We start from the raw sequence: 23,579 nt of genomic DNA on the forward strand, positions 1-23,579 counted from the left end.
AAAGGAGCAGTCACATGATGAGTGACACCTATGTGTAACTAATCAAAACATGCCTATAAGGATTGTCACCTCCTCTTGTCATCATAAATAAATTGAAAACATAGTTAATTTAGTATATAATTTTAAAAAATTGGTTATTTCAAAAAAAAATTCTAAGTTCTTAAATAATTTATCATTATATAGACATATTGATAATTTTATCTCAATTATTTTTATCAAGAAAAAACTATTTAAAAATAAAACTAAATTGTATGAGATGATATAAAGTATACTAAAAATAAAATTAAATATTGCACATAGATGCTGCATTTGAAGAAATAATAAAATATTTTTAAAATATTTTTATTACTTATAGAAAATACACACAAATATTTTTAATAATTTGTAATTTTTATTAATATAAATCTCAAAATTTATAATTTGAATAGAAACTATGGCATATTCAAGGTTTAATTGTTGTTGTAGTATATTTTTTTGTTAATAAACAATTTTTATATTGCTATTACTTCTAGAAAATACATACAAATATTTTAAATAATTTTTATAAGTTATTAATACACAATGATAAACATTTTCATAAATTAATACATAAAAAAATTAAATCAGCATAAATTATTGGTCTAAGTTCAAAATAATATTTATTTATATTCATATATTAATATAAAATAACTAAAATAAAAATTAAATTACAAATAATAAAATATTTAATATAGTGATGTTTACTTTTATTTTTTAAATATAAATTGGACACTCTAAAAATTCATTTGAATTTATGTTTATATTTAGAATTTTTCTTTATGATAAGACCAGAACCCTTTAGTTATTTTTATTTTTCAATTAATTATAATATAATAATATAAATAAGTTACTAGTAATATTCATAAACTAATAACTTCAATATTTTTCTATAAAAATTTATTAAGAAAATTTGTTAATAATTTGTAAGATTAAGTACTCTGTATTGTCATTATAAAAAAATTTATAATGTCAATTCATCTCCATCATTTTGTTTATATTATTTTATAAATAATTAAAATAAAAATTAAAGTCTTCCCCATATTCAATGTTTATGATTAGATAATTGTATAAAGTTTATATTGTCAATGCATTTTAATTAAGTTCTATTTTTGATTAATTAGTAAAATTAAAATAAATTTTAAGAATGGAAAACAAAAAACATTTTGACCGAATAAAAGATTCTCTTTTTCTACAAAACCATAATTATTTTTTACAAACCGTGGATCTTAGAATTAAAAAAGTTTATATCCATGACATAAAATAACATTAAGATAAAAATGAATGATTATTAGTGGTAATATATTAATAATTAGCAACGGTATTAAAAAAATCTCACATCTCTCTGAATGGGTCTGAGACAGTGATAACGGAATCATAACCGATGCTCTTCCCGTTATCTATTTCTACGCCTTCTCCTTCGTCTTCTTCTTCACAATTTTTCAATTCGAATTACTCTAATGGCACTTTTTGTGTTTTACCTTTAACGTTAAGATGATGCAGATGCAGACTCTGCGTCGTTTTTGTTTGTTGGTTTTTCTTCTTCACTCTGTTCTTGAAATCTATCATAAGTTTCTTAGTTTTTCTCTTCGCTTTTTCGTTTTCCTTCTTATGGATTTTCCTTCCAGTTTCAATTTTCTCACGCAAGCTAGTGAGCTTGGTTGTGGTTTTGTTCTTCTCGGTAGTTACTTCTCTCGGATTTTCAATTTCGTTGGCCTTGTTTTGATCTTCGGAATCTGCGTCAAGTTTTTCCGGTTTTCGGAGAAGACGCCTAGGTTTCGGAAGCTTGTGAAGCCGGGGAAGGTTAAGCGTTTGGATGTCCAGTTGAAATCGAAATCTATGGTGAAACGTGACGATGCAGGGATGAATTTGGAGGAGGAGAATTTGGAGGACGAGGTGTTCGATGTAATGTCGCTGAGGAAGTTGGTGAAAATGGAGAGACAGAGATATGCTGCTGCATGTGCGGAGATTGATAAAGAGCGCCTGGCTGCTTCGAGTGCGGCGGAGGAGGCAATGGCGATGATCTTGAGGCTGCAGAGTGAGAAGAGTTCGGTTGAGATTGAGGCGAATCAGTTTCGGAGGATGGTGGAGGAGAGGCAAGAGTATGATCGGGAAGTGATTGAGTCGTTGAGGTGGAATGTTGTTGAACTTGATTCTCAGAAGAGCTTTTTGGAGGAGCAGTTGGGGATTTTTAAGGAGAGGTTGAGAGAGTTTATGAGGGAGGATGAAATTGAGCAAATTGAAGGCGTGGATTTCACGAGGGAGTTTTGTAATTTCTCGGTTGAGTATGATTTAGATGAATCTTTAAATTCCCCTCCACACTAAGTTGATATGTTCTTATTGTGTTATGCTATTTGCATCATTTCAATTTTCATGTTCAATACATTAGTTTTGTGATTGAATTTCATGAAGAACTTGACATTGCAATCATTTGTTTATGGTTTTAGACCAGTAATGTTGTTGTGTATATATATTAGTTGATTAATTTCCCAAGTTTCAGTTTCTGGTTTACTGATGTAAAGTTGATAAATGAATACTTAATTGCAAGTTTCTATGATTCTTGGGGATATTTTGCAGAGTTTAGTTTGTGTTGTTAATATTTTCTTTTGTTGTGTTTGTCTCTTGGTTGAAGGGAAAAGGGTGTTGGTTCTTATTGCAAGCATGATACAATGACATGTAATGATAGAGAAATTCACAAATTTCATTTAGATGATAGTAAAGAGTTCCTTTTAGTGTTGCTAAAGGGCGAAGAAACTCGTCTTATGTGCATATTTTTGCGAACTGTGCATCGGTTAGTACAACTAAGTTGATAGCTGCGTAAAGACATGTATAAAGATCTACGTTTGAATATGGAATATGCGACACAAAGGTTTGAAAGAGTTACGTGATTGGTAATTTTCTGCACAACCAACAATCTAACTGTCATTGCTCGCTCACCTTTGAACATAGCTGCGTAAATACATGTATAAAGATCTACGTTTGAATATGGAATATGCGACACAAAGGTTTGAAAGAGTTAGGTGATTGGTAATTTTCTGCACAACCAACAATCTAACTGTCATTGCTCACCTTTGAACACTGGTTTTAGATTGAATTTTATTCACCTAAGGTTTTTGCATGTGTATATTCACCCGAGTTCAATCATTGCCTTGTGTGGCAGGACTTTCCAAATGAGGGCATACTCAGTGGAAAGTGACCTTACTTGAGTCATTCATGACTAATCACTACCGAATTTTTTGATAGGTGTAGCTTTTGGAACCTATATGATTGAAATTAAGTGCTATCACTCTGAAGTATAAACTATAAGTCCATTTTAATTCTACTCCAAGGGCCAAGTTATTCTCAAATGAAGATATTATGCTCCAAGAACCTATGTTGTTGATGTTAAAAGCAATGCCACGGATGCTTAACGGTGATGTACATGACACATAAATGTGAGTTGATGTATGTAGAGTGTGTTTTGAAAAGAAGCAAAGACTCTAATCTTGGTTGATAATAAGGTGTGAGTTTGGAACACAAGCAAAACTTGATGGCAGTGCACTCTAATCATATACAAGTTTCAATTCTAAGCATCTTAAATTCAACGTCAAAAGTTGGAGAGTTTGTGTTTAGTTATCCAGCTACAAAGAATAGTCTTAAAGATTATAAATTGATTCTCCATGTAAAATGAATGGTATTTGAATACATAAAAATGAAATAAATTTACCTTTTGAAATTAATTTTTGTATAATCTAACCGTCAAATCAATCATACAATCCATTATTAAAAACGCTACATGTTACTTGAGAATAAATTATCTCTTTTATTTTAACTAGAGTATTTGGGTTCAAATTCAATTCTGAATATACAATAGTGTTAAAAAAATTTAGGAGGAGTTTTATCGTCTATTATAAGTCTCTCTAACTCGAGATATTAGTCTATGTAGTTGCATGCAAATGTACAATTTGACAAAATCACTTTTCCCTTTGTTGTTTTCTTTTTCCTTTTGTGATTTTAAAGGTATTTATTGTGTTTTATTTTTTGATATTTCCATTGTACTTGTGAATACGGGTAGTTAAATTGGTTTGATATTTCCAACACATTTTTTGCTGACAAGAGTATTAATAACTATTTTTTTAAAATTTTATCCCTTAGGTGTGCAAAGCTTGCATACCCAACTCGCCCTTATTTTTTGGAGTGCGGATCAAAATTTTATGTCTGCATCATCAATTATGCTCGGTTCACCCATTTTATTTTTTGTGAGCTTCTGCGAGGCAAATTTAAATAGGACGGGCATGTCTGTTCGCCACCCTTACTTGTGAGACCTAGTTTTTTTTTTCTCTCTCTCACACACACACAAACGTAAAGGGGTACTAATACCCCCCTTGCGTAATCGACTCCCGAATTCGAATTTAGTTGTGACGACCATTTTCTTTTTAAAAAGATTTTATCGGTATCTTCCACTTCCTTCATTGGAATAAATAAAGCTTGGTGGCGACTCTATTCAAATCATTTTTTCCGTGACCATCACGAAGGATCGTATTTTTCGAGATGCGACAACTGACAACTCTGCTGGAGACCATGCTTCAAGCAAGATAGGGTCAAGCCTAACTTAGTTAACCTTGCAATAAATGTTGACTTTGCTTAATTGTTTCCTTTATGCTTGTTTGCTTATTTGTTTTCTTTTTGCCTTCTATTTTCATATTATATGCTCATTATCCTACTTATTTGTTGATCCTGGGATGATATCACGAGTAAAACTCTACACCCGAGCTTTGAAAAAAGAAGAGAGAACACCTAGTTTTAGAATTGGAAGTTGTGTAGTGTTAGTCCCCAAGGACCTCTCCTTGTGTGCCTAGCATGAAGATTTTTGCTAAAGTAGACCTTTTCGTAGATCTCATTCCAAGATAGTTAGCATGTCACATGACTTGATTCATGAAAGGGTCAATGATTCTAGGAACCACTATTAGAATCAGTTTCTGTTTTGGTGGTTGTGTAGTGTTAGACTCAAATGACCTCTCCTTGCGTGCCTAACATGAAGTCCCCACCCAAGATAGACATTTTCGTCACTCTCGTGATAAAACAACTAGCCTATTGCAGGACGTTGATACGATTAGAGTCTATGACCTTGGGAACCCAATCCATCAACTTAGAAACTATCTTGTTAGCGGTTTATGGGTAGAAGAACCTAGAACTATCTGTTGTAAAGCCTACTTGCTAGGGTGTTTTGAGTTACTTATGATACCCTGGATCCAAACATTATACATTCATATCATTTGCACAAACATCATGATATTCATAAAATTTTTTTTTCCAGGGAATCCTTTATATCCACATTTGTTAGCATTCAAAGTTGTGATATGTTCAGTTAGAAGGAAAGCTTTGCAATGCAAGGTCAAGATGTCAGACATGATTATTCTGTTGAAATGTTTGAAAGAGCTTCCATCATGTTTCAATATTATGCTTGATGGGAGATTTGGAAGAATTCTAGATCTTTTTACGGTCAAAGTTCAGATACCAGTCATCATTGCCTTAGAAATTATTCTAGATGTTAGCTGATTTTTAGATCATAATTATTATTTTCATTGCCATCGATTAGTCAATAAATATTACAAATTCCACATGAATTAGCCCAACTTCCATTAATCATTGTCCATTTCTTTAATTTTCAACAACCAACATCCTCTCACCCACTAACATACTATTGAAATAACTGCAAGCTCTTTGGTTGAGAGGCAAAAAAAAGTCCCAATAAAGCACTCTTGTCAAATCATTTTTATCCTGTCTAAAACTAGCCTTCAAAGTTCAAAACATTCATCTTGTTTTGCTAGAAACTTGATCTATTATCCTACCTCAATGCGGCTGAATCCATAGCATTTTTGTAATCTTTGTAGTTTCATGTTTTCTCTCACTTGTTCTATATCAAGCCAATGACCCTTCTCGGCATAAATCATATTCAACAATGTGTAATTAGCAGCATTATTTGGTTCTGATCTTATAAGCTGAGATGATAGTAATTCTGCTACGTCGAGTCTTCCATGAAGCTTACAGGCCGATACAAGAGAGCTCCATATTCTTGCACTCGGTTTCATAGGCATCGTTCTCAGTATTTCCAAAGCATCTTCAAGTTTCCCCGACCTTCCAAGAAGATCAATTAGGCATGCATAATGTTCTACAGTGATTGGAATTTCACAATCTGCATTTACTTGCTCAAACACTTGTTGTCCCTCGGTGACAAGGCCAGCGTGATTACACGCAGATAAAACTGCAAGAAATGTGACTGCATCAAACTTCACTCCTCTCTGTTTCATTTCATGAAAAAGGTGTAAAGCTTCTTCTCCACATCCATGAAGGCCAGAGGCACTAATCAAACTACTCCATGTAACGGAATCTCTATTCGGTGTTTCGAGGAATATCTTGCGAGAATCATCTAGACAGCCACATTTAGCATACATATTTATAAGTGCATTGCACACAAAGATGCTAAAACCAAATCCAAATTTCAAGATATAGCCATGGATAACACAACCATGCTGTAATGAAGAAAAGTTTGTGCATGCAGATATCACTGCCAATAAAGTTACATAGTTTGGTTCAGTTTCCTCAATTCTCATTTTATTAAAAAGCTTCAAAGCTTTGTCGCTTTCTCCTCTTCGAGCATAGCTCCCTATGATTGAACTCCATAGCACCACATCCCTTAAACTAGACCCTTCAAAAACTCGTTCAGCAAGGTGCAATGATTCTCTGCATTCACAATACATGTTAATGAGAGCTGATGAAAAACTATGACATGAATCAAACCCATGACGGAAAGCATACGCATGAATCTCTTTTCCACACTTAACAAAACCTGGCCTTGTACAAGCTGCTAAAAGTGCAACCAACGTTACTCTGTTCGGGTAAACTCCCGTAACCTGCATTTCTCTAAAGCATGCTAAAGCTACATCACAATCTTGATTAGCAGCGCAACCAGATATCAATGCAGTCCACGAAACCTCATTTTTCACTTCCATCCCATCAAACACACTTCGCGCCATCAAAGAGTCACCGCACCTGAAATAGAAATCCACAAACGCCGTTGACAGAAAAACTGAATGTTGAATTTGTATCCTTCCATCAACAACAACAAGACCATGAATCTGTCTTCCTATTCTTAAACCCAAACCTGTTTCCCTCCCACACACGGATACCATGCTAGATAACAGCTCTGGCTTTGGAAGAAAACCAATAAAGTAGAAGTCTTTCAACGTTTGCAGAGCTTCTGAAAGCAACCCATTTTGCAAATAAGCATTGATCATGGAGTTCCAGGTGACGGGGTCTCTGTGAGGCATTGTATCAAACACTTGGCATGCTGTTTTAATATCTGAAAATTTAGCATACATAGAAATTATGGAATTGGAGACAACTGGGTCAGAGTTGCAGCCTCTAATGAGAGCCAAGCAATGAAGCTGTGTGCCAAAGGCATGAGAGTGAGTATAGGAACATGCTTTGATGACTGATGGAAGAACACAAGGGATCAAACTGAAATGGTGAATAGACAAATGGAGTTGTGTGAAAAATTCAATTGTGTGGTTATACAGACCCTTTGAAACCAAGCTTTTTATATGGTCTAAAGGGGAAGATACAGGGACCACAGTAGCTAGGAATCTTCGAGTGAAGAATGACATGAAATTGCATGTCAAATGATTCAAATTCAGATTCAGAATCATTGTGTTGTCTGTGTGTGGCTTTTGGACAGTTTAACATTCTCTTTTTATTTATACATGTTATACTTACAATTAAAAAAAATCAGCAAATTTTTAGAGGGTGCTAAGAAAGTCTGTACAAAATTCGAGGAGATTGTTTATTACACCAAAACAACAAATCAAGTCCACTCGAAAAACACCTAATACAAAAATATTGATCTTCGAATACATCTTTTGGATGTTGAAATCCAAAAAATTACGATTCCTATATTACAAATTTCTAAACCCTTTCACATAGAATTTTCCTTAAATTCTCCGATTCTTATTCAATAATTCTGCATGCAAATACAATTCTATTATATTTCTACATGAAAAATATTTTAGGCACATGACATTACAGATAATGTATATTTCTATCATTGATGATCATTACATAAATCTATTTTTTTTGTCTTCATCATGAAGTTAGGATAATATCATCCAAATATATTTCGACATGGAAATTCGAAGTATTTGAATGAGTGATTTGATTGTCTTACTTTTCCATGGTTGTAAGTATGGTGCAATCTATTGTTATTAACAAAGATAATGCATCAAAGGATGGTATTTTAGAAGATCGTCAAACCAAGTGTTGTACACGTCGATGTTGGAATTTTTTAACCTTTAAATAGGATTTTACATTACGTGAACATATGCTTTGATGGTTCCGTACGAAAATTGACAAATTAGGTTGTGGGATACTTATCGGGAGGTAGGATTCTTGTTCCAATAGAAGACATGCATTTATTACGAGAATATTTGAAAGAAGCAACAAGTTAGTTGGTCATCCGATTGTCTGTCATCTTAATTCTTAAGAGAAGAAATTTGTTTGTGGGATGATAATGAATATGGTTTAGCCAAAAATATATTCAGAATTTTGAAAAGTAAAAGACCAAAGTCTCAAATATTAAGTAAATATATAATGTTCACCACTGAAAGAACAAGGCGATAAGGGGTCAAAGATCTAAAATACAATAGTTGTTGAAACTGTTGGATGAACATCATTACATATATAGATACAAAGTGTGTGTGGATGAAAAAAAATTTAGAGATATATTTTGGACTCATACTGATTCTATCAAGTTATTTAACACATTTTTCACGATGTTGATAATTGAGTCAACATATAAGACCAATAAATGCATGTTTTCTCTTCTACAAATTGTTGGTGTTTCTTCTAAAGAGATAACTTATTCAATTGCTTTTGCGTTTTTGAAATGTAAAAAGGAGGCTAATGTTACTCGAGTTTTAGAAATATGTCACCGTACTTTGAAAGACTCATAAAACACGCCATAAGTGATTGTCACTAATCACGATATCTTACTGATGAATTATGTTATAGAGATATTTCCTACATCTCATGTTTTATTATGTAGGTATCATATAACAAAAAATGTGAGGTAGAATTAATGAAAATTTTGGAAACAAACCAATAAAGGGTGAAGACGAGAAAATGGCCAAACCTAGTCAAATACTCATAATTGATGTCTGGAATGTCATAATCAATTCTTTTACATATGAGTTATATGTCGAAGGTGTCATACAGTTAAGAATTGTGTGCTCAAAATATTCAGATTTTTTTTGAAATATATTGAAACTGCAATATTAGACCAAGCGAAAGAGAAAATTGTTTGTGCGTGAATTGATTAGGTTAGAAACTTTGAAAATACCACAACTAATAGGGTTGAGTCCGCTCATGCTACAATTGAGAACTAGTTAGGAAATAGTAAGTGTGATTTTTGTACGAGTACAAAATCAATTAACCAAATGATTAAAATGCAAAATAATGAAATACAAACACCATTTGGTTGCAACATCACAAGATTTGAGCATAAATTTAGAGACAACATTTTGTATTCATAGTTGATCGAAAATATATCTCGAACGAGATTGAACTTTATCAATCACGAAGCTGTGAGGGCAGAAAAAACAAGTCCATACAACTCTAAGTGTGATGGTATACTTAGAAGAACACACGATCTTTCGTGTGCTTATCTAATCTCCAAGGAGATGAAAGTTGATATACATATACATATGACATATCAAAACAAAACTGAATTAAAGAAACATAACTAACGTAAAGACCAAAGACAATATCCTAACATTGAACTCCTTAGGATAATATCCTAATTTTGAGATACACACAATTCAGACTTTGAAATATGTATAAGGTGAAATTTGCAGCAGATTTCATACTAGCGTAAACCTTAACCCCCAAATGTCCCAAACTCAAACCAAAATAAAGTAGGACGAAAATGATCTAATTTTTTTTTTATTAAATGCAATATAATGTAGTTTAATTAAAAACTAGGAAGAAATTGCATGCATCAAAATCAGAAAAAGTAAGGCGATGATGAGAAACTTACCAAATATTCTTCAAATGTGAGAAATAAATTATCGAAATTGATTAAAGTATTGATTTAAATAATAAAGAGTAGAAATTGAGGGATTTTTGAAATTTCTCACGCAAAAGAGTTCTTCCGGTGGATTATGTGCTTTTTGAATTTTGATTTCAAATGTTAGAGAATGATGAGGAAAATATGAATTGTGTATCCGAATTTCAATATCCGAAGGGTGTATCCAAAGATCAATATCTAGACATGTATATTTTTGCATTATGTGTGTTTCAGGTGGACTTGGTTTGTTGTTTTGTGTGGTGCGTTAGAATTTCAAAATTCATACAATGCGAGAAGACATTTTCAGGTTTTCATAGGATTTGAGAGAAATATCAATGGTAGAACGAGCAATCCCTAAATTTGAGCTCCAATTATAATGCTCAAGCCCTATATTTTATCGGACATGACAAGCCGACCCATTTAAACTAGACTATTTTGACGACTCTATATAAATCTATGGGTAGAAATTAAAATACATGTACAAAAGAAACACATGAAGATTTTTTTTTAAGAAATACGTTTTTTTTTGAGTGAAAATATACTTTTTATTCCAAAAAATTCAATACAAATCGATCCAATGAATCCAGGCGATGCTAAATATATAACTAACTACCAAGCATATCCCCTCCTGTTACTCTATACATAATGTGGTTAGGTTAACATGAATCTTCAATTTTCTATGTAAACTACACCTCATCACTATGCTGCAAATTATATTGTCTTTTATATTATGTTCAATTCTAATTTGACAAAAGGTCATATATCATTTATTGTCATCCATATAGTGTATATGGTTTCAGCTACAACCATTTTTAATATTTGCCCTCTCCAACCTTTCTTTTTTGTTTCTTGTATCAACCATATTATTTCCTCATCTCACTTTGTAGGGTCTCTTCTATAACCAACCCAATTCAGTATGCCTTTCCAAATAGGCTTTGTGGTTGCGCATTCGAAGAAGATGTGATCCATTGTTTCTAGTTTCTTACAGAAGCTGCAAGTTCCATGATTGCTAACACCAAAACACGCGACCCTATCTTTTGTGGGAGGCTGACCCATACATGTCATCCAAAGAACAAATAAATCTTTTGGTCTTGCATAGTTGGTGAAGAAAACTTTCTTCCAGTTGAACTGATCTTTTTCTCCTCTTAATTCCTTATACATGATGAAAGTTTTATATTTGGCTTGTTGAATTTCTTCTTCCTAGTAGTTGTTATGTATCACTAGTTCTCTGCATTTCAAAATTCTCTTGATCATCCAGGATCACAAATTTTTCCCAAGCCATCGTGGCTTTTCTGCTACCTGTATCTTTCCCACTCCATAGAAAATATCTACAAATAGCTTCAATATGCTTGATCACTTTTTTTGGCATTGGAAACATCTGTACCTAGTAAATAGTAACAACAAACAACACACTTCGAATTAACATATCTACCTGCATAACTCATCAGTTTTGTAGTCCAATGCATGACTTTTATCACTATTTTATCAATGATAGGTTGATATTGATGAATATTGAGTTTCCTACTTGATAGAGGGACTCCCAAGATATTTGAAAGGTGATTTCCCCGTAGCAAAATCAGTGACATTGAGAATTATATAGTGTTTCTGAACTGGTACTCCCCAAAACAAACCTTTCATTTTGAAGGGTTAGTTTTCAAACTAGTCGAGTCTGATAATTTTTTGAATTCCTTCATCATAAGTTGTACACATGTTGCATCTCCTTTTGTGAACATGATCAAATCATCTGCAAAGCAGATGTTAAAAATATGTAGCCTTTCAAACTTTAGATGATATTTGAAGTTGTGGTTTTTGTGCAAGTTCTCTAAGGCTCTATGTGAAGGAGAATAGCGATCCAAAATGCAGCGGGAATTAAAATTTTCTCCTTTAGTGATCCTTACGAATGAGCATGATCAGTGATAGAAATCGTTATCTCTTGTGGCGATTGAAACCTTTGATACAAATCTAATGAGTGATCACGAACGTTGAATGGTGACAATGCCTCTACTCAGTCCACACAAACGGAATCCTTCTGTCTCAGTGCTAACTACTACGAATGAAGGCTTTGAGTGAGAAAGAGAGAAATGACATTTCATCTAATCTAATGCTTCTGCACAAGGGTTCTATTTATAGAACCACTTGTGTGGGCTGCAAGCTAAAAATCACACTTAAGTGTATGTGACCCATATCTTATGATATACCAAAATCACTTAAGTGCGTGGTACCTTACCATATTTCATATTCTACTTAAGTGTACCGTACCTTACGATGTTCTACAATTCACTTAAGTGCACCGTACCTTACGGTGTTCCTTATTTACTCTATCTCCCATAAATTCATCCTTTTGTATGTGACCTTGTAGGTTTTCGCGACATTGACAATTATATTAAATCACGTATTTAACATAATAAACAGTGAGCGGTATCTAGCCACACATCACTGCTACCAAAGACACGAAAATGTCATGTGATCTGACAAATCCTTTTGTGATAATACTTATATGTACAATTAACCTTCTGCCCTTATGTCTATATTGAACACAAGGCATAAACTGTGTCATCCTTGTCCAGTTCAATATTGGGCCCTTAGACATTCATCCTGTTACGCAGGATGGACAAATTCCATCTAGGTCACTCATGTCCCTCAGCATGCTTCGTGGAGTACCCATCAACTATCTTTATGGTCATCCAGTTACGAACAACGTTTGATCAACAATAAAGCATTATACTCTACATCTAGGGTCCATAGTGGTTTCAGGTCAAAGGGTGGTATACACCACTATCACCATGAGAATAACTTATGACACTTAACATAACATTCTATATAGTATTCTCATAGCGGGTCAATCCAGTATAAATATTACTCCTAATATTCATACCTATGTTTAAGACTTGATAACTTCTTATCCATGATCCATGAGATGTGATCATCAGTCTATATACATAATAGTCTTAATGCTTTAATGTTATCTCTCTTCACAACAAAGCTCGACTACGGATACTTTAAAAATAGTGTCCTTATGTTTAATGGGGTCTTATGATTAAGTCACACTTGATACATTAAACAGACTAGCTATTCTAGAGACTTTATTAAACAAACATAATAAAGAAAAAAAGCCTTTTATTATTAATAAATAATTCGATACAAGTACCAAAAGTATTAGTCTCTAGGGCTTACACCAACACTATGTAGATACTCCATGATAAGAACAAACAATTTGAGGGATATTGGACCCCCCCTGCCCGAGACCCCTATTTGCTTTTAGAACCTTGATATTTTGTCCATTGATTACATACTTGTATGAGACTATGCTGATACAAAACATTATCCATTTGATGTATCTTGAAGAGAAATTCATTTCTCTCATGATAACCTCCAATGTTGACCACTCTACAGTGTCATAAGCCTTTAGCAGGTCCGTTTTAATTCACATATTGGAGATATATGCTTTCTATTATAGTCTCTTAGTAACTTATGAGAAACGATGATGTTGTCATGTATGGTCTTTCTTGGTACAAATGGAGATTGAATGTCATCCACCAACACTGTTATCACCTTATTGAGTCTTGAAGTTAAAATTTTAGAGATGATCTTATAAATAATGGTACAACAAGCAATGGGTCTTATGTTTTTCCTAGTTCTTGCATAAGTAAACTTGGGGATCAAAATGACTAGGGAACAATTTATTGATGCATATAATCTAGATATAATTAATCACCAAGTCCCTTAACTTAATTTAATATCCCGCTTTAGTCCCTTAACTAAAAAACGTTACAAGTTAGTCCCTTAACTTCACTTATGTTATCCTATTTGGTCAATTCCGTCAATTTTTGGCAAAAAAAGTCAAGTTATGGTGATATGGCGTGACAATAAGACATTTGGTACAAATCCGAGTCAGCGTATGTAGTTAAAAAACTGATACACTATTTAAACTGCAAGGGTTTTGTTTTCGGAGGTTAAAAAATCTCTGAATCCAAAACCTCCACACTATAAAAAGTGTATCCGTTTTTAACTACATATGGTGACTCATATTTGTACCAATGGCCTTGATGTCATGCCACATCATTAGGATTTCACTTTTTTTTGCAGTAGTTGACAGAAGGGACCAAATAAGATAACAGAAGTGAAGTTAAGGGACTAATTTATAACGCTCTTGATGTCATGCCACGTCACCAGAACTTCATTTTTTTTTGCAGTAGTTGACGGAAGGGACCAAATAAGATAATAGAAGTGAAGTTAAGGGACTGTTATAACGTTATTTAGTTAAGGGACTAAAGCAGAAAATTAAATTAAGTTAAGGGACTAAAACATGTATTAAATCTATAATCTATAATTAGTAAAAAAAATCATTGATTGCAACTACAACATAATTCTTGATCACTTTCCAGCTTGTCTTGAAAAACTTTGCACTATAACCATCTATTACTGGAGCTTTATTATCTCATATCCCCTTAAGAGATTCCCATATTTCCTTTTTAGTAATAGGTTATATGAGGCTACCTGTATGCTTTTCTTGGAGCAATATTTGGATGAGTGACCTTATGGAAAATTTTATGGAAAATGTGTGAGTGAGAACAAAATGCTGAAAAGACCTATGTTGATTCGTGGAATCAGTCGGTAATCCTGAAAGTGGTCTTGCGCATTACAAGTGGAGCTAGAGTGGAGGAAGAACCGGAGTCACGATTGACTCATAAAGCATCATAGATTCTTCAAGTTCATGTCTTGATTTTGCGGTTGCAAAGGTTGGAAAAGGGTCGTGTTGTTGGATGTATGTTACAAACTCGACATAAGCCTCGATAATACCAGAAATCATTTTTAATACTAAAATGAGTATTTTTTTATTGGAGAATCGACGTTTGCGAGTTGATCGGAGAGTAGCTTGAGACAGTTGCAATAAGCTTTGGTGGAGGGAAAATCTGCCAGATTCGTATTGCTAAATTGGTTTTTAAGTTGAACGACCTATGAGTGCTTATTACCATTGAACATAATGACAATACGATTCCAACATAATTCAATGGTGTTATTGATCACAAGAACGAAATGGAGTATGTCTTGTGTGACAGTTGCATACATCCATTGCAACACAACAACATCTAGACGATTCCAAAGGTCGGGATCGTTGGCTTTGACGGTGGATGCCTCGGAGCGAGCTTGCACGCCAATAGATGGTATGATGTGATCGAGCACATTGTGAACACGTGCTTGCATGGTGAATAGGGAAGACCAAGAGAGATAGAGACCAAAGTCATAATCTAACATCACTTATATAATGTTTTTGACATTGGTAATGGCGAAGGCAGAATGTAATTTGGTTTTTTCCACCGGAGGGAATTGGGTTATCGTTGACGAAGTATCATCACTGCTTGATGGGGAAGAAGAGTTGTTAATCATGGTGGGATAGAAGAGGTGCAGTGGCTAGGAGGGATATATTTTGGCCGAGAAGTTTGATACCATAAAGAAATATCATTCTCTCATTTTCATTGATGTGATTTCTCAATATATACAATTGTTACCAAGTCCTGTTTTAGGAAGATATTGATGTCTCATGGATATAATTACATATGGAATAATAACAAATCATATAGAAATAGTAACAAATCATCTATATCGATATGGGGATATTTTATTAGTAACATTTTCGATTAATTGATTAAAGTTTGAATTTGTATTATTGTTTGATTTTATATATGACATGTTTGAATTACATTAGTATAATTAGCACGATGTTATGATATCCTTAGTATGAATGATCTAAAAAATATCAATTTGAGACACTTGCTGCTAAGGCCAAAACTACTAAATGTTTTTAGGTTTATTTCATAAATGCATCTATGAAGTAACCTCTATAAAATTACGGAGATGCATCTTCAAACCATTTTTTGACAAATTTGATATGGATGATTTACTTGTGAAGTACAAAGTGTTTTTAAGAGTTAATTAGGATATGTATCTCCGTAATTTTTTCAGAGTGATTATGTAGACGCATCTCAAAATCATTTTTTTTTTTGACAAATATGAAATGAATGAATCATTTATAAAGTGTTGTATACATCTAAGATATGGTCAAATGTATATTTTCAAAATATAAAAAAAAACAAATTCTGATTTTTAGTGTTCACCCAAGCTAGTAATGCCCAAATATAAATTAGAACATGTTGGACAAGTCCAATAATTTTCTAATTGCACATTCCCCCCCAAAAAAAAGATAATTTTTTTGAAACATTTTAAATATACAAAACTTTATTACAGGTAAATACATAGAAAGAAAGTTATGCATCAATCATACTTATTAAAAAATATTATAAAAACTCCCTTTATTTAAATAACTTGTATGAATAATTAACAATAGTTGATTTGAAAGAAAATCTAATCAATTTTGAAACTGTTGCAGTGAACACATTAGTCATGGCAACTTCTCATTTTTCAACTCATCCTAATTCCCTGGTAAACTAAACCTTTCTCCTCATTCATGATTATGCTTTTCAATTTTGCCCCTTTTCATAAAGATGGCTATAAAATTTTCAAAATTTCTGCATTTTTGTCTTTGTTTCAATTTGTTTTAATCTTGCTCATTGAACTAGTTAGGAAGAATATGCCAAATTGAAATGAACAAGAAAAAAATGTATCTTTTTGGTTTATTTGTTGTACAATGAGAGAAAAGATGGCTTTTTGTTTATATTGCACCTCTCATGTTTGTTGAAATGTATTGAATCAGAGGGTTCCAAATCTCATTGGGGGCAAGTTTGTTGAGTCAAAATCATTGACTTTCATAGATGTTATAAACCCTGTAAGTGTTTTTTTTCTTAATATTGAGCTTATACTTGAGTTTCTAGTTTTCCATTTTGAGAAATGCATGTTTATAATGTTGATATTGTTTGATATAATAGGCAACACAAGACGTTGTTTCACAAGTTCCTTTAACTACAAATGAAGAGTTTAAAGCTGCAGTGGCTGCAGCAAAGAAGGCATTTCCTTCATGGCGTAACACTCCGGTCACGAAACGCCAACGTGTTATGTTGAAGTTCCAGGAGCTTATACGCAGAGATATGGTTAGCAGTTAGCACTTTACAGTTTTCGATGAATTTGACACCATGTGACGGATTTTATTTACTTTTTAAAATGCTATCAGTAACTTGTAATTGTTTTAGGATAAACTTGCCACCAGTGTGACCACCGAACAAGGAAAGACGTTAAAGGACGCACAAGGCGATGTCTTCCGTGGTTTAGGTGGGTCTTTTTGAATATGTTGCTTGAGAAGTTATTGTGGTGAGATAACGATTGAGCTCGTGGTTTTTTCTGATGGAGTTCTCTGCATATTTTGATTTGTGTCGTGTAGAGGTGGTGGAACATGCTTGTGGGATGGCGACACTACAGATGGGAGAGTATGTTTCCAATGTGGCAAATGGAATTGATACTTTCAGCGTTAAAGAACCAATTGGTGTTTGTGCCGGTATCTGTCCTTTTAACTTTCCTGCGATGATTCCCCTCTGGGTAAGCTGACTTATTCTTTTGCAATTTTTCATTTTGCTGTGAAATTCCCGTTATATAAAAAAGACATTGTAACAAATTCCAAATGTATATGATCGTTATTATGCAGATGTTCCCAGTGGCGGTTACCTGTGGCAATACCTTCATTCTGAAACCATCAGAGAAAGATCCAGGTGATTTTTTTCTGTTCTTATTTCAGTTGTCTACCCTGGATTTAACTCCTTGGCACGGACACCGACACCGACACCGACACTTGTGATTACGTTCAATTTATTCATTTTTTCAAATTATTACCAGTGTTGACATGTCAGTGCTGGTGTCGTGTCCAGTGTCTAGTCTGTGCTTCATAGGTGATGGTACATGCAGCATGCTCCTATGATTATGAAACTTTTATATGGCAAAACTCGCAAGTATACAGTCTTCTGCAAGATTTCATGATTCATATTTTTTGTTTCTTACAGCTTATGATAGAGAAAATTGGTGGTCATATTATAATTTTTTGCATTTTTTCAGGTGCTTCTATGCTTCTTGCACAATTGGCAATGGAGGCTGGTTTACCTGAGGGTGTCTTAAGTATAGTTCATGGAGCCCACGTATGCCATAATCTTTTTTTAATTTAAATTTTTATCTTCTTTTTCGTGTGAACTTTTCAAGTAAAGAAACTCAAGGGCTAATTTTGGCATTTGGTAATTTCATTATGAATTTGAATTTTAAATCAGAGATTTGCACGTAACTTTACGCCGTCAATTGTGATGCATCAATGCCCCTTGCTGTTTTTTGTTATTGTTTATCGATGTTTGTGATAATCCAATTGGTGACAGGATACTGTGAATGCTATCTGTGATCATGATGATATCAAAGCTATATCGTTTGTTGGTTCAAATGTTGTAAGTCATGTAATGTTTTTTCTTTCTCAAAATTTATTGCTTCTACGTGCTTCCTTTTCTTTCACACTGAATGATGTATGACAGCAGAATTAAGTCGCTTTACAATTCGTTGCACTTAAATAGAAAGAAAGAAAAACGCAAGTGATTTAAATGCTCTTTCTTTCAAATGGAAGTTATGCATTACATATCCTTATTTGATTTTCTTATTTTTGTATTTGAGGCTGGAATGCACATATATGCAAGAGCAGCAGCTAAAGGGAAGCGTGTTCAGGTGGATGCACTTAGTCTTAGTTTTCTCCTTTCCATAGTGAAATTGTTTCTTTCTACTCATACCAATGACCAAAGTTGCGAACCTAATAAAATTTTCCTTTGCAGTCTAATATGGGGGCCAAAAATCATGCAATTGTCATGCCAGATGCAAGTGTTGATGCTACCATAAATGCTTTAATTGCTGCGGGTTTTGGTGCTGCTGGACAAAGGTGCATGGCTTTAAGCACGGTTGTTTTTGTCGGTGGCTCAAAACCATGGTATGATACTTTATTAGTTTTTTTTTATAGAATTGACTAAGTTCGTTCTCGTTCTTATTTAACCTTTTTACCATGCACTTATAAGTATTTAAGCATAATTTCATCATTTAGTCTTCACACTGTTTGTTCAGGGAAAGTATACTCGTAGAGCGTGCCAAAGCTCTTAAAGTAAATGCTGGAACAGAACCTGATGCAGACCTTGGTCCAGTCATTAGCATACAGGTTTTGTATATGGTTCTTATTTTACCTCTTCTCTGTTGTGTACATGAGCTCAAATTTAATATCAAATCTTCTGAATATTGTTTAAGAATTACTGTCATAGGCATTCAGTGCATCAAATTCTTGTGTACATGTTTTTAAATATTCTCACTAACTTCACAGGCAAAGGAGCGAATACACAAATTAATTCAATCTGGATTTGAAAGTGGGGCCAGACTATTGCTTGATGGAAGAAGTATAGTGGTAGCTTTTATATTCTCAACCATTTTTACTATTTCATATTTTATACTACTAGTTTACAAATTTCTTTACGATCACTTGTATTTGATCAATTTTACCTGTTAGATTTATAGCATTTGAACTGATATTTACATCTTAGTTATTTCTGTTACACACATGTATTTTAGGTCCCCGGATATGAATCCGGCAATTTTATTGGCCCAACCATCTTAGCAGATGTTAGTTCCGACATGGAGTGCTACAAGGTATTTTCTAATTAATCTCCTAGCCCATTAGGGTTAACTTAAGTATTCCGACTTGAAGTTTAGACTTAAATTTGACTATCTATCACGCCGGTGCAGGAGGAGATTTTTGGCCCGGTTCTACTTCTCACGGAGGTGCATTTTATTTGCTTCATCCTTACAACCTCTAACTTGGAATAGTTTTATTCGTCATTTTTTAGTCATGTGTTCGAAACTTATTTATTAGATTTATCATTTACCTCAAAAGTCGACAAAACAATGTTATTCTGATAGTTTTTTTTCTTTCTTTTTCACTTCAGGCTGATAGCTTGGATGAGGCCATAAACTTTGTCAATGAAAACAAGTATGGAAATGGTGCTACCATATTCACTAGTTCTGGTGTTGCTGCTAGGAAATTTCAGACCGAAATCGAGGCAGGCCAAGTGGGCATCAATGTTCCTATTCCTGTTCCTTTGCCATTTTTCTCCTTTACCGGAAACAAAGCATCATTTGCAGGCGATCTCAATTTCTATGGTATCACAAAGCTAGCTCTTCCTTTTTCACTTATACTGTTATGCTATTTTTCATGAACTTAGTTTTGGATTTGATGCTGTTTTTTCTTTTGTATGATCACAGGCAAGGCAGGGGTTAACTTTTATACACAAATCAAAACAATAACTCAGAACTGGAAGGATTCGGTTAACGAGGACAAGATTAACATGGCAATGCCAACTTCTCAAAAATCTTAAAGAGTGGCTAAATGTATGTTGCTTATGAAATCTTTGTCACAATTAATTATCTTATACATTCTCAACTTCTGGTTTCTGTTAAATTATTGCGTTAATAATACACTTTGTTATGAAGTTTTGTAATATCTTATGTTTCAAATGAATTTGAGTTTGAATATTATGTCAAGAACCGGTGTCAGTCATTCTTTGAAGCAATAACTAATGAACTTTTAACTTTAAAGCTGAAACGTCCTAGAACAAAAACAATTAGAAAATGTAATGATCCCAGTCCACAGTCCTAGGCTTTGTGCTTGAGGGACTGTGAACTGGGATAATCTTATTGGACTCATAAGAGGAGCACCCCATGGCCAAAGCTGCCCAAAGGGAATTGCAGAAGTGCCGGTCAGGCGCGCTTCCGGGTCGCTCGATTGGGGTTTGGGTTGCCTGGTCGAACCTATGTCCATGATTAGGGGTGGCAAACGGACATGCTCGTTCCGTTTAGGCACTCTCCACAAAAGCTCGCAAAATAAAAAACGGGGCAGGAGAGGTCGGCGGGCCTACGGGCACTGCACTTTTAAAATCTAAAAATTGAAAAAATTTATGTTGTGTCTGTGCCCGCAAAAAAACACGGCCGAGTGGGGTGGGCATATTAGAGGGCGCAGACCTAAAATCTTAATTCACCCCGCGAAAAAGTGCGGGTAAAATGGGCATGCCCGACGGAACGGACTGGACCTGTTTGCCACCCTTACCCATAACCCATATGTCTTATCTACGTGTCCAGGAGAAGTAGGTTTTAGTCACAACAATAAAGAAGGAAACGTCCCACTAATATTTGAGGAAGAATCGATCTTCCCCTTGCTCCCACGTACTTGGGAAGTTAGGGAAAAGTTGTTTCTTTCCCATTGCCCAGCCAAGAAGTCTATCTATAAAGATCACAAACTCTAGGGTTGAAAGGGATGGAATAATCTCAGAGATTCAGTCTGAGAAAATCCTTTTGCGATCACACACGTGAGCAAGATAATCATCCTCATTGTATTTCACAAGAATAACGACAAATATGATGTCATGTTTAATATTGTCTTTTGTATAAAGAGGGTTCATGCAGTAGCTCACCTTTATTTTTATCTAAGTAAATGTTTGGTTCCATAGGCACACTCATGGACTTGACTCCTAGAAAACCTGTGCCTTCAAGAAGCAGTTTAACGACATACTTCCTTTGACATAAGTGGATACCTATAGTGAATCTAACTATTTCAAAGTCCTAAAAAACACTTTAAATCTCCAATAACTTTTAACTTGAAATGGGGTGCCATCATGCTTTGAGTTAACTTAATGCGGGCGGAATTTGGACCAACAATAATTATTTCATCAACATAAACCAATAGAGCAATTAGATGATTAGATGATCTCCATGTCCTCTAGTGAACAGGGAGCTGTCAACTATACTCTAAGTGAAACTCAATGCTAACAATGTAGAGGAATTTTTCGAAACCGTTATCTACATGCTTGTCTTAAACAATATAGACTTTTGCAGTTTGGATATAACACGATCCCTTTTTTTTGGATACCCCAAGGGAAAATCCATGTATACCTCTTCATTCAACTCACCATTAACTTCATTCAACTGACCATTGAGAAATATATTTGTGTTGAGCTGCCAATGCAAAAAGGACACGAATAAAAGTTAACTTAACCACCAAACTAGACGTGTCAACAAAATATATGCCAGATTGTTGTGTATAGTCCTTGACTACCAATCTAGCTTTGTGCCTTTCAATAGTACCATCAACTCTATATTTGACCTCGTATAATCATCTACAACCAACTATGTTTTTACCAGGTGGCATGACTTGGATAAACCAAGTATTATTTGCTTCAAGGATTGCCAATTCCTCCTCTGCCATTGCTTGTCTCCAATCATGGAAATGGAAATCTTGATGATAAAAAATGGCTAAAATATGGCATTCACATTGCAAATGAAGTCTTTGTAAGAAGTGGATACATGGTCTTAGGTGATATAGTTTGAATGGGTTATTGAGTATGACAAACGTAGTATCCTAGTATGACAGATGGTATGTGAGGTCTAGTGGTTCTTCTAGGTTGAATATGGATATTTTGAAGATCATGGTTTATGGGTGGTACATCATGAGGATTATGAGATGGATCATGATGATCATTGTTTTGAAGGGGATCAGGTGTGATGTGCTTGTCAAGTAAATGTTTGGCTATGGAGGAATGACACTTGTTTTCATTTGAGTTGGTCTTATTGGTTTTGAAGGCAAAAATATGTTCAGAAAATGTGACATCTCTACCTATGAGGTAAGAGTGATAATTGAGATGGTAAAGTTTATATCCTTTAAAGTGGGATGGATAACCAAGGAAAACACATGGTATGGCTCTAGGACTAACCTTATGTTTATGAGCAGAGACATTAGCAGCACGACACAAACAACCAAACAACCAAACATGTTCATTTGTTTATACCCAAGAGTTTTGCCATATAGTAATTGATAACGAGTGGAGTTACCTAGTACCTTTGATGTTGTCCTTTTAATCAAATGAGCTGCAATAGACATTGCATCACCTCCAAAATCTAATAGGTAACCGAACTTGAAACATAATTACCCTAGCAATATTCAACAGGAGTTAATGTTTCCTCTCAACCACTAAGTTTTTCCGAGGTTTATAAGAACATGAATATTGATGTAGACCAACATGTTCTTGCAAAAAGGGTTAAGAGGAAATTCTTTTGCATCGTCTGATCTCAGAACCTTAGGCTTATCAAATTGAGTAGTAATTGCTAAGTGTAAGATTACCATAAATGCAAGCACGAAGATCTCGTTTCAAGAGAAAATACTCGAGGGTCATTCCTTTGCAACAAATGTGTATGTAGATCATTCCAAATGTCGGTTGCACTGTTGGAGTAGATCACCCTAGATGCGAGATATTTCGAAATCAAATTGATTGACCATGAGGCAAAAATGTCTGTTGTGAAGCTAGCGAGGGAAAATAAGACCATCCTCTGCTAGTGATGGTAACAGTTAGAACTTTGGACCATAAGATTGGTGAACAATGGTGGAGAGAATTGAAATGTGAAGAGTGAAAGAGAAAAATTGAGAGAGAGAGAGAGATAATTGAGGATGAGAATAATAATTTGT

General features: G+C 34.3%; 3 protein-coding genes across 4 annotated transcripts; 2 read left to right on the top strand and 1 right to left on the bottom strand.

Moving 5' to 3' along the window:
* Positions 1-1,334: 1,334 nt before the first annotated feature.
* LOC127083965 (probable myosin-binding protein 5) lies at positions 1,335-2,593 on the top strand. The gene has a single exon (XM_051024331.1). The coding sequence runs from the start codon at positions 1,510-1,512 to the stop codon at positions 2,338-2,340; it is 831 nt and encodes a 276-aa protein (XP_050880288.1). The 5' UTR covers positions 1,335-1,509; the 3' UTR covers positions 2,341-2,593.
* A 2,991-nt stretch (positions 2,594-5,584) lies between these two features.
* On the bottom strand, positions 5,585-7,888 carry LOC127083975 (pentatricopeptide repeat-containing protein At4g31070, mitochondrial). Its single transcript, XM_051024342.1, has one exon. It carries the CDS (start codon positions 7,701-7,703, stop codon positions 5,838-5,840), a length of 1,866 nt encoding a protein of 621 aa, XP_050880299.1. The 5' UTR covers positions 7,704-7,888; the 3' UTR covers positions 5,585-5,837.
* An 8,503-nt stretch (positions 7,889-16,391) lies between these two features.
* On the top strand, positions 16,392-20,602 carry LOC127083986 (methylmalonate-semialdehyde dehydrogenase [acylating], mitochondrial). Of its 2 annotated transcripts, none has more exons than XM_051024353.1 (16): positions 16,392-16,555; positions 16,827-16,898; positions 16,999-17,160; positions 17,260-17,338; positions 17,448-17,602; positions 17,709-17,772; positions 18,113-18,192; positions 18,421-18,495; positions 18,707-18,757; positions 18,862-19,013; positions 19,145-19,235; positions 19,395-19,475; positions 19,640-19,717; positions 19,814-19,849; positions 20,014-20,227; positions 20,330-20,602. In XM_051024353.1, exons 1-16 carry the CDS (start codon positions 16,517-16,519, stop codon positions 20,440-20,442), a joined length of 1,542 nt encoding a protein of 513 aa, XP_050880310.1. In that variant the 5' UTR covers positions 16,392-16,516; the 3' UTR covers positions 20,443-20,602. The 2 variants fall into 2 exon arrangements, with proteins under 2 accessions (XP_050880310.1, XP_050880316.1); XM_051024359.1 differs by having other exon boundaries at positions 18,421-18,486.
* Positions 20,603-23,579: the final 2,977 nt, after the last annotated feature.

Source organism: Lathyrus oleraceus, chromosome 1 (assembly GCF_024323335.1).
Source record: "Lathyrus oleraceus cultivar Zhongwan6 chromosome 1, CAAS_Psat_ZW6_1.0, whole genome shotgun sequence".
NCBI lineage: Eukaryota > Viridiplantae > Streptophyta > Magnoliopsida > Fabales > Fabaceae > Lathyrus > Lathyrus oleraceus.

What these genes read in the sequence shown, in the direction of transcription:
- LOC127083965 (XM_051024331.1), top strand. Translation starts at nt 1,510, where the DNA reads ATGATGCAGATGCAGACTCTGCGTCGTTTTTGTTTGTTGGTTTTTCTT.
- LOC127083975 (XM_051024342.1), bottom strand. Translation starts at nt 7,703, where the DNA reads ATGATTCTGAATCTGAATTTGAATCATTTGACATGCAATTTCATGTCA.
- LOC127083986 (XM_051024353.1), top strand. Translation starts at nt 16,517, where the DNA reads ATGGCAACTTCTCATTTTTCAACTCATCCTAATTCCCTG. An exon ending in CTAAAGGGAAGCGTGTTCAG is followed by an intron (nt 18,758 to 18,861) that starts GTGGATGCACTT and finishes TTTCCTTTGCAG; the next exon opens with TCTAATATGGGGGCCAAAAA. An exon ending in TTGATGGAAGAAGTATAGTG is followed by an intron (nt 19,476 to 19,639) that starts GTAGCTTTTATA and finishes CATGTATTTTAG; the next exon opens with GTCCCCGGATATGAATCCGG.